Source organism: Wolffia australiana, chromosome 8, assembly GCF_029677425.1.
Source record: "Wolffia australiana isolate 7733 chromosome 8, ASM2967742v1".
NCBI classification, from domain to species: domain Eukaryota; kingdom Viridiplantae; phylum Streptophyta; class Magnoliopsida; order Alismatales; family Araceae; genus Wolffia; species Wolffia australiana.
Window position 1 is genome coordinate 17,945,364 of NC_135842.1, and position 11,788 is coordinate 17,957,151.

Sequence of the window (11,788 nt, forward strand, 5' to 3'; positions counted from 1 at the left end):
TGGATGTTGGCAGATATACTTCAATTTTTTTAAAGAAGTACGCAAATAAGCATATAAACGGGGAACCCATTTTAGGTGCCCATGCTAGCAAGGCATGGGCCCCTTATTCCATTCTACTCGTTCCACTCACTCCACTAGGGAGACTTGATGGTGATATAAACTAGATGTTCAAGAAGAGTTGGACAAGAAGAAGATATCCATCATAACATTGATCATGTGGATACGTCCAATGCCATACAACTAAACAACTTGAAGAGTCTCCTTGAAGAGCAAATCAACATTGGAATTAGTTCCCCGTAAGGCAATATCGATATCAAATACATTATAAAATAGTTCTATATTGATTTTCATCTTCCACCATATGAAAAGGTGTTTTTTAGCACTCAACCAAACCTCTAGAATCCAACAGCCAGATTCTGGGTTAACTCATTTGCTCGAACCCCACCAACCTACTAAGTCAACCAATCATAGATAAGGAAATTGACCTATGTCAGCATCCCCTGTGCCCATATCATCATCTCAGGCCGATCCACAGTTTCATAAATAAGAAGACACAGCTTTAGGAGAACTCTGGTGTGGCGCAACTTTAGGAGTAGAGCAAGGAGCATTTTGAAAAAAAAAAGAAATATTATTCTTCTTTGAAAGAAAGAATGAAGTCTTCCACCAAGAAAGAAAATGAGTTCAAATAAATCCCATTCTTGGAACATCCATTGCTTCTACCCCATGGGGGAATATCTCTGCTATAATGGAATACTACTATTCGCCTCATCATGCTGTCAAAAGCAGTAGTAGATTACTTTTAAAAATATTATTTTTGAATCTAATTCATAAAATTTGGGACATTTTAAAAAATATCATAAAATAAACAGAAGAATCAAATAAATTTTTCTTTGATGTTTGTCTTCTTATTTTTTTACAAGTTTTATCATATTAACAAAAACACTAAAATAAAAAACACTTATAAAAATAATGAGGAATAAATTTTGACCAGAAAGCTATGGCAATACCTTCTCCCTGTGGATTTGTCCCATGCTTGTGATGGACAAGTTAGAAAATATTAAAAATATCTTTGAATAAAAACAAAAGTCTTACATTAATAATTGGAGCAAAAATTCTGGTTTGTCAGAAATACTTCATGGGTTCATGCTGTTTAAAAACTCTTAAATCCATAGAAATTTGCACTTATACTTTATACTCAATTCAACTCAATAAAATGTTAGAAGCTTGGAAGTTGAATTTGTGGAAGTTGAGTGGGGTTAGTTTAATAATACTAAAATTTGATGGAAACCATGTGATGTAATTTGTAGGTGAAAATGCCATTACCCTGATTTTAGGCTTTTTAAATGTTTGAACATTCAGAAACTTGTGTATATTTATTTGATTATCAATTGATCCCATGTTGATTCTTCCAATACATGAAACAGACTGGGATGAGTTTGGGCATGAAAAACTTATAATCCGTGAAAAACATAAAATTGAAATTGGGGCCCTGTCTGTGTTGTATGTAGTGTTGGGCAAGTTTCTAGCTCCTCTTTTTACCTCCAAATTTCAATCCTTCTTTCTCACAAGCTTGCCCCTCCCATGTTTTCTTAAAAGATGATTTAAGGCAGTCAACCGACAAAGCAGTAACCACCCAATAGCCCCTCCCATGTTTTTAAGTCACCATAAGTTCTCTTCTTACATCTTCTTCTGCTCCATTTTCTCTCGGCTGCCAATGTCCCTCGTTCCAGACTTCCAGTTTTTCCTTTGTGAAGTGGTAGGCTAAGAAGTTCACAAGGTTTCGTTGCTATCCAAGGACTGACGAGCTGTGAAACAATCCCGAAGATCCTTACAAGCGATCATTTAAAAGGTTTGATTCTCTCTTAATTGGCGATTTGGTCTGCTTGTTATCGTCCAAATTAAAATAATTAGATCTTACAGCTTGGTCAGATTTTTAAAGGACACTACCAGTCTCATTTCATAAAAGTGACATTATTATTGCCTTAAATATCCCCTTTAATTTTCCAAACATAGCTTCAAATCACATGTAATCCATTAATACAAATGAAAATTTACTTATTTGTAAACCCTTTATTCTCGATTCTTGTGTGAAACTACTAATCTCATGCATCTGAATTAGTCATTTGAACCTCCGACTTCATGGATAAATTTACAAAACCTCTGGCTTCGATGGCTTCGATGGACGTGTTGTTTTCTTCAGTAATTTTAGAACATCCAAAAAGCCCTGGGATTCACCTTGAAATGGCAAGATAAGCTCAAATAATCCCATCTGAAATAAATGCTCATTTGCTTATGAACCGTAGTGTTTTGCTTTGCTTGATTCAACGGGACAGGACTATCAGCCAACTCAGCAACCAGCTCAAATATTTGCTTCAGGCATTTAACATAAAGAAGAAACTTTTTTTTACTTTTGCCACGGGCTAACAGCATAAAATCTTTAAAAGTCATAGATCTATTAGGAGGTAAGAAGACATCAAGATGGTAACTTCTGACGAAAATAAAACGAGTTCCTTATGGGTAAAGGTAATTACAACCGGATCCCAAAAATACAGCTCCTAAGAATATTATAAAATCGGAAGAATTTTCTGGAATGCTCCTTCCGAGCAGATCATAAATGGGTTCGTCGTCATCAGAGCGAATTGCTGAGCCCCAGATCATAATGGAAATTCATGACGAAAGGGCAACAGCCTCTACTTTCTTTGCCGTGTAATTGCTTAGAAAGCAATCAGTAACTGCAAGAAGTTGTTTCTTCTCCAGACAGAACGAAGAAGAAGGAGCTAAGCAGGAACCATGACTCTAGTTTCAGAGAACAAGTGCAAGCAGAGAGCGAGGCAAACAGTCATGGAAATGAGAGACTTAGCCGCGAAGTACCTCATCACGCCGGCGCCCTTCTCCTTAATCTCCTCGCCGACGACCTTAACGCCGGCGGGCACCACATCAAGAAAAGACTTCACCGTTTCAGCGGTCACCCTCCCGGTTAAGTCCAGAACAAAGCTGCGATTACTCGGCACGTCAACCCACCTGCTCTTGCACTGCGCTTCGGCTTCTTCCTCGCCGCCGGAGCAGGCCAAGACATGGTGGGAGGTCTTGACGAGGGTCTCGACCGCGCCATTGCAGAGAGAGACCAGCACTTCTTTCACTTTGGCGCTGTGCTTGGGGTTGGCCAGGCCGGAGAAGAGGTCGTCGAAGGCGTTCAAGTCCATGGTTTTGTCTAAGTACACAGTCACGGCAGTGCCCACGAAGGCCTGGATGCAGTCCCCGATCAAGGGTCGGAGCTTCTCGGCGCAGAGAAGATCAACCCATGGAATCGCAGAAGAAGAAGAAGAAGAGGAGGAGGAGGTGTTCATGGCGGCCATGACCAGATTTCTGGCGAAGCTGCCGACGACAACGGAGGCGAAGCCCGAGCCGGCGGTGGAGAAGAGCTTGTCGGCGAGCTTCTCCGCGACCGAGGAATTGGGGCTGGGCTTGGGGTCGGTGGGTTGGCTCGCGAGGCCGTGGAGAACGCCGACCGTGACCGACTCGGAGACGCGGGCCAAGGCGCGGGCGAACTCGTAGGACCGGGCGAGCTTGGAGAGCTGCCGAAGGCTGGGCGGGACGACGTCGGAGTCGCCGCGGAGGAAGCGGTTCACATCGCCGGAGACGAGTTCGAGGGTTTCGGCGGAGGCGGAGACGGCGGCCGTAATGGAAGCCGCGGTTCGGAGAAGCTTCGCCAGCCGCCGTCGCTTCTCCGCCACGGCGGGGAGGTGGTAGGCTTTGTAGGCGCCGAAGCCGGCGGCGGAGGCGGCGGCGAGGAGGAGCAGCCAGCGGCGGCGCCGCCGGAGAAAGGCCAGCGTCGCCGGCCACAGAGGCAGATCCATCAGAAACCCTAGCTGAAAATCTCGAAATCGACGGGGAATTAGCCGTTCAGGAGAGATTTCTCGCCGCCATCGCTGAAAACCGAAAAATCGACGGGGAATTCGCCGTTCAGGAGAGATTTCTTGTCGCCATAGCTGAAAATCGCGAAATCGACCGGGAATTCGCCGTTCAGGAGAGATTTCTCGCCGCCACTGCTGAAAACCGCGAAATCGACGGGGAATTCACCGCTCAGGGGAGATTTCTCGCCGCCGTAGATGAAAATCGCGAAATCGACGGGGATTTCGCCGCTCAGGAGAGATTTCTCTCCGCCATATCTGAAAATCGCGGAGAAGAAGATGGGAATTTGAGGACGGAGGTGTTTCGAAAGGAAGAGGACGGATTTGAGAATTCCGGGGGAAAATATAAAATCAAATGAAATGATAATAAGAACCGCCGGTGAGAATAAGCGAACCATCACCGCGCCGTACTCTTTGGACCGCAGTGACGTGGCTTCAACCGTTTCCGAAACCCGCCACCGCTGACCTGATTTCCGAGGACTTTTCTGGAAAGGATATGAACATAAATAATATTTTATTGAGTTTAATAACCAAAGGAATTCTCGACGGCGACCGACTGTCTTAGACCCGATTGGGTCGGTCCGATCGATACCTGATCGTCTCGAGTTCAATTTAATAAAATAGCGATTTAATTAATAATTTTTGTTCTTGAGCTCGTCTCGGCGCTGTGCTCTTTCACGTGACAGGTTTTACTCTATTTTTTATCCACATATTTTTTTAATTTCTCTGGATGTGTCTGGCAGGATGAGATGTAGAATCCGAGGTGAAAATTTGGAGAGTTTGTGATTAGATTTCCTATCCCTTCTTCTCTTGTCTGATTAAAATTCTTTGCTCATGGAATTGCTTATGATAATTAAAATACCACGATTACAATGGATATGATAGGAGGAAAGACATAACTTAAACTTTTAAAAGGCATGACAAGACATTGCCCACTTTTGTATGTCTACTAGGTGTTTATTAACCATTTAAGTAATGGTGGAGAATGAATATTAAAGCTCTTTATTCAAAATTCAGAAGTGTTAATTTCTAATTAACAATACCCCTCAAAATATCTTATATAAATCAATTTATTTCTCATTTTTTAAAATGAATTCTCCATCATCTAGAGTTATATTAACACTACCATTACAACACTATCAACATTTTTAAAAAATTAATCATACCATTTAGTATGCAATTGATAAAGTTTTGGTTGTTTCTATATCAGTGATTTGAAGTATACCATGCCATCTAAAATGATTGTCACTTCAAAAAGTAATAAACTAATTTTAAATGTAATAAACATTGATCTGCACCCATAACATGGAGCAAAAGATAACCAATTTCATAATTTATTAATTATTAAAATAATGCCAAATATTTATTTTTAAAATATAAAAATCTGGTAATACTTATGAATTAATTAAATCGAATAATATATTAATAATTTTATACAATATACTGGAAAACTATTTCTTCATAATTTAGGAATGGCACAGGTAAAGTACATTCCTTAATTGTACAAATCCATGAATATTCTTTATTCAAACATAAAAAATGTAGTTACAAGTTTCATGAATTAAATAACAATTCAAACATTTATTCAATTTAGTAAAATAATAAACAGTGTTGAGGATCTTAACTCAACGGAGCCTAAAATATGTATCCAACCAGGCTCAAGAAATCCACCAAGGGTATAGGGATAATACCCACACACTGATTGGAGAAAAACAACATTCTTAAATGGGATAGTCAATGTTCATAATAGAGGTCTAAAACAGCAAGTACAAAAGGAGAAAAGAGAACAATATCACCAAAGGAACTAACCAACTAGAAGATACACACTTGATGTCACCTCCTCACAGAAATATCTTTTCAAGTTGTTATGTTGTCCCAACACTTCTCCTATTCTCCAATTAGCTTAGCTTGAATCCTCTTAAGTTGCTCACAAGGATACCCACAAAGATGCACACTACAATGATATCTAGGATGTCTTTAGAAATGTCACCAGGATGAGGCATGCACCTCCGTTTATAGAGCTCCCTGGAAGCTTCAAGATACCTCCTTCTCTAGAAGATTTCCACACCTTTCTAGAACATCTAGAAAGACCCACAAGCTTCTTGTAGGATCCATTCGCTTCTAGACTAGCTTAGAGGACTCCATACAATTCTAGAAGCATCTAGATGACTCTAGAAGTATCAGAAGGTCCTTCAAGCATTTAGAGGATTCTAGAAAAGTCTGATAAATTCTAGATCACTCAGTTGGCTTCTAGATAATTAGAGTTGAACAAGACAATCCTCACAAACAATACTTAATTTATTGCATGGGTTTTGACTTTATTTTTAATACCTGATTAGTTTGCATCATAGTCATAATTCTTACGACAATAAATATCTCACAAGGGGATATGAGCTTAAAACAACAAATAAAACATATCATATATTTTATTTAATGGGAGAAATTTAATTCAGTAAAATTATGGTTTGCTATTTTCCGAGATAGAATGATCATCTTCCTTGTCTATTATTTTTTCCCTTCCTCATATCATCTCATCTCCTAATTTCCTCATAGGGGATCATCTCGTCATAATTTTTCATGCCCCACATCATCCCAACCTGTTTCATGTACTTGGAGAAGCAACATGGTACCCATTGATAATGAAATAAATATACACCATTGTCTGCACGTTCAAACCCTAAAAAGTATTAAATCATGGTAATGGCCTTGAAAATTTTGTATATAAATTACCTCACATGATTTGCATTAATTTTTAATATTATTATAACTTATCCCACTTAACTTCCATGAATTTAACTTCCCAGCTTCTAATGTTTTATTGAGTTGAATTGATTATAAAGTATAATTGCACATGGATTTTAAGATATTTTTATAAAACACAATAATCCATCAAGCACTTCTGATAAACCAAAATTGTGGCTACTAAGACTAATTTAAGGCTTTATTATGAAAGTATTTATAACCTTTTCTAACTTGTCTATTACAAAAAACTGTTGGATCCTAATAGAGCAGGCAATGAGATAACTTTCTGGTCAAAATATAATTCTCATTATTCTAAGATATATATTTGTAATTTTAGGAATTTTATTTAATGTAATAAAATTTTTCAAAAGTAAGCAGAAAAACATTAAATAAACATTTATTTTATTCTTAAGAAAAATTTCTCATCTTTTGTAAATTTCACAAAATTTTATGAATCTGATTCAACAAGAATATTAAGAAAGGTCTCAACTGGCATCATGGTAGCACCATGAAGTGGTTAGAGGTGAAAAAGCATAGTTGGCACACAGTATGATGATATGCACTAATGTCCAGATCTATGGGCAATTGGTTCAAGAAAATGGGATGATCAATCGTCTGGCTATTGGGTTCTAGGGCTTCAATTATGAGCCAAAAAACTCATTTTCATGAAGTGGTAGATGCAAATCAATATATAACTATTTTATAATGCATTGGATAAAGATATTTGCTTGCAAGAGACTCTCCAAGCTTTTTATGTGTATGATGGATGTGATCAATGCTATGATGGATTTATTCATGTGATCAATGCTATGATGGATCTCCTCTTCTTCTTAAACTCTTTATGAAGATCTAGTTGATCTCGCTGTCAAGTCTCAATTGTTGAGTAAGTAGGAGTAAAATGGAAGAAAGGGGATAGGCCTCTCTGACATGGACACCTAAAATGTGTTCCCTCCTCTATTTTTCTTTAGTTAAGCACTTTTCAGAAAAGTTAAACTTAAAGTATATTAACCAACATCCATTAAGATTAAGTGTATGACCCTCGAGCTCCATGTATCAGTCTACTTAATAACTTTAATTGCCCAATACCATGTATCTATAATCCTTCATGCAAGAATCCCAAATGACTTGGGGTATAGTTAGTACATCATCACTAACCATTAGACCCTAATCCTTCATTTAGTTTGTACTAGTGCATAATGGGGATGATTGGAGAACATCTTCTGTAATATCTTCACTACCCTAGCTAAGTATTTAACGCATCTTCCTCCTAGAGTCAATACCCTCCAACATGAGACTAGACGTTCTCATATCGAAAACTCACTCTCCTTCCTGCACTTCTGAGCTAAGACATATTTTAATTCCCTGATTAAAGACTCTTACCTCTTATTTTAAACATAGCCTTCCATACACAAGATTTCCTTGGTGTCTCATCTCAAAATATCATCTATATTAAAATGGCATGAATCAACCTGATTGGCATTTAGGTTAAATACCATTAAAGTATTCATATAGATCGATTAGGTGAACTCTTTCTAAAGATATCCAACTTTTTGTAGTTTCTCCACACTAATGGACATAGGATCAGACAAACTTATTCATTACTATTGATGGGGACCATCCAGCACAGAAGACCAGTCTAAGTGGTGGCGACGAGGTCCACAAATCGACACCAGACGCGTCACCACCATCGTTCGAAGTCAACATGACTGCTGAAGACTTGCCGCCATCGTCACCAAATCAAGTCAACATGCCGACGTCAGGCATGACTCCACCCACGCACACCCCCTCACGCGTCCTGACATGTCGCCAAAGGCAGATCCAGAACTGCTCCCTGACGTGATGCGAAACCACGTCGCTCATCACGTCGCTCGTCTTTATTTTATTTTTATTTCTTTAAACTGTATTTTCTCTTTCCTCCAAGGCCTATATGTAAAGGCCATTGTTTCAAGAAACAGTTAGGCAGTCATTATTCAAGAATTGAGTTTGTTTCTAACTCTTCTTAGAGGACTGCCCAGCCTCCCCTATCCCTTCTCCAACCCTACCGCCGCTGCCTCCGCTGCCATCACCGCCGCCGTCACCGCCTCGCATCGTTGGCCACCTTCTTCCCCTTCCTCTTTCCCCTTCCTCTCCATCTCTCTCTCTTTCTCTCTTTTCCTCTTCTCTCATCCCCTCTCTATTCCCTCGCCCAGGACAACCAAGGCTCCCCGCCCTTGGCCGCCCAGGGCTGCCGCACAGGACCGCCCTAGGCCGTCACCACAGGCTGCCCAAGGCCACCGCCCCAGGCCGCCCATGGCAGCCTGCCCTAGGCTGCCCAAGGTCGCCACCCCAGGCCACCCAGGGCAGCCCGCCCTAGGCCGCCCAGGACAGGCCGCCCTAGGCTGCCCAAGGCAGCCACCCTAGGCCGCCCAGGACAGCAAGTCCTAGGCCGCTCAAGGCTACCGCCCAGGGCCGCCCAAGGCAGCCGCCCCAGGCCACCTAGGACAACCAGTCCTAGGCCGCCCAAGGCTACCGCCTAGGGCCGCCCAAGGCTACCGCCCAGGGCCGCCCAAGGCAGCCCGCCCTAGGCCGCTCAAGGCAGCCACCCCAGGCCACCCAGGACAGCCAGCCCTAGGCTGCCCAAGGCTACTGCCCAGGGCCGCTCAAGGCTATCCCGGGCCGCCCAAAGCTGCCCGCCCGGGGCAAACCTAGGCCGCCCAAGTCCGCCACCCTTGGGCCGCCCAAGGTGCATCATCCGCACTGGTGCCCGCGCACGCCTGCCCTATCCATATCTGCTCTCGTCAAGCTTTCTGCCAGGGCCGTACAACACCCGGAACATCCAGACTCCCTCGTCCAGTGGGCCATTCAGCGCCCGGATTTGCCCTGTCTTGTCACGATCAGAATTCCCTGCAGCCTCTTCACGCACTACGGTGCCGAGGTAAGCCTGAACTCTTTGGTGCCGACGTGTTCTTGGTCTAGTGTTCCCCCGAGAATTCTCCACCGCCGACAGATTTGATTTGATTTGGATTCCCTAAAATTCTCTCTCTCTATTGTGAGTTTCCTTCGCAACGTGAATGCGTGTATTGGATTTGGTGCTTCGGCATCGTCGCAGTGTTTGAAAACAGTACTCCCGCCCTCAATGAGGAACGTGACTGCACCACTAGTATTTCATCGGTTTTAAGTTTCGAATTCGATCGCGTGGATTCTGTGGTTTTTTTTATCCATCCAACCTATCCCGTCCAGTTACCTCCACCCGTCGTCGCCCTACCCGTCCCCACAGTCATCCTTTTCCCAGCTGTCCTTCATCACTAAGTTAGCTCGTGAAGAGATCTGGCCTTCAAGTATTCGACCTAGTCAACGGGCCATCGGAGGTTGAAGTTATCTTCGTCTTATTTTTATCCCTTCTTTCTAGTTTTGAAAAAACATGTATGTGGCCCTACATGTTTGTATGGATGGGCCTCGTTTCCATCTAGAGGACCCTTTTTATGTGGGCATTTTCCTTTTTACCTAAGGGAGGGCCCAAATTTACCCATATGTTAAGGGGGGGGTACCCCCCCTCACTTGGTAGAAAAAAGAGGAGAAAAAGGTGTTTTAGTGTATTTTTTATTGTTATTTTTACTTTTTGAGTTTTTTATGACAATGCCATTGCAAATTTTGGAGTTGCTTGTCAAACCTTAATTGGCCACCTGTCATTGCCACTACTGCCACCACCATTGCCACCCCAACCACTGTCGCATCTGCCGCCTTCGACTGTTGCCGCCATCACAGCCGCTTAGGCTGTCGCTGACATGCCAGGCCACCATTGGTGCCCATGCAAGTCCCCGCTTGCTCGCACTGCAGCGCCTTGCACGTCGTCCACCTACGCTGCCTGAGTGTGCCACACAATGCCTCCCGCCTTCTGCGCCGCCTCTGCGATGCCTCCACACCGCCGTGCTGCCATTGTGTCATAGCACTGCTCCCGTGCTGTCTGCGTTGTTGCTACCATTGACCGCATAGCTGCCGTGCTGCGCCGCATCGTGATAACATGTCATCGTCGCCCCCACCGCACCTTGCACCTTTGCCTGCTCTGCGTTGCTGATAACATGATAAATGCATGTGTATTTACATACATTTTATATGTTTTTGGTATTATTAATTTAGAATTTATCATGTTATCATTTGGATTAACTAAATATTTATGCACTAGCTATAAATTCCAATTTGCACATTATGGTTATTTTTTTTAACTAACTTCATTGACTTCTTTGAAGTCAAGCAGTTTGATTATTGATGAGTATTTTGCAATTCCAAATGTGCAGAAATTTACAAGAATTAGAAGATACAATTCTTAAGGAGTTGGAGAATTTTTGGGAGATTAGCAATTATCAAAATGGGCTGAAATGATGAAATGGTGTTGTGGGCTTCTAAAAGAGAAATCAGAGGGGGTTAGGCCATGACCTGACCTAAATATGGGGCCTTCAAAAAACTTACAAAAGAAAGAACTTTGAAATTACAAGGCAAAGCTCTCAACCAATGGAGAAAAAGATGCAAAATGGCGAGAAAAGAGAACAGAAAATGCCCCAAGGGGTATTTTAGTAATTATTCAGATGTATAAATAATCTTTTTATCCCTCATTTCCCTTCATTATGGAAATTCTCCAGCAAGAAGCTGCACAGCATGACAAGGCATATTTCAGAATCTAGGTTGCTCAACCTACTTGATGTAAGTTTATTGAAGTTTTCACACAATCTCATCTCTTGTTCGCATTAAAGAACGCCTGATCCTAGCAAATGATAAGCCAAAAATAGGGGTAAATTTTTCAATTTTATAATCCCTTATCATTGTTGAATTTAGCTTATACAATAAAATTTATAAAACCCAAACTTAAGATGTATAATGATAAGTATGGGTATCATCCAAGAGAAGCTAGTAAGGAATTCAATTAGTAATCTACTTTAATACTTGGAGCCTAATTAGAGTTAATTCAATCTTCAATGAAGATCAAATCATCCTAATTAGATGAAGAATTTATAAAGGGGGTAGAAGAGATGGGAAGAATAGAAGAAGCAAGGAACTCTAGATTGACTTCTTTGATCCAATAAAAAGGATCAAAGGGATCAATTAGAGGGGTTAATAAATATATTTTGTCTTAATTTGTTTTAGGGGGATTTGGAAACTGA

The 11,788-nt window shown here is 41.6% G+C and overlaps 1 protein-coding gene across 1 annotated transcript; it reads right to left on the minus strand.

Moving 5' to 3' along the window:
• Window positions 1-2,434: 2,434 nt before the first annotated feature.
• LOC144706745 (protein PHLOEM PROTEIN 2-LIKE A10-like) lies at window positions 2,435-3,991 on the minus strand. The gene has a single exon (XM_078579753.1). It carries the CDS (start codon window positions 3,855-3,857, stop codon window positions 2,778-2,780), a length of 1,080 nt encoding a protein of 359 aa, XP_078435879.1. The 5' UTR covers window positions 3,858-3,991; the 3' UTR covers window positions 2,435-2,777.
• Window positions 3,992-11,788: the final 7,797 nt, after the last annotated feature.

Excerpts from the sequence above, each read along its gene's own strand:
- LOC144706745 (XM_078579753.1), bottom strand. The coding sequence starts at position 3,857 with ATGGATCTGCCTCTGTGGCCGGCGACGCTGGCCTTTCTCCGGCGGCGC.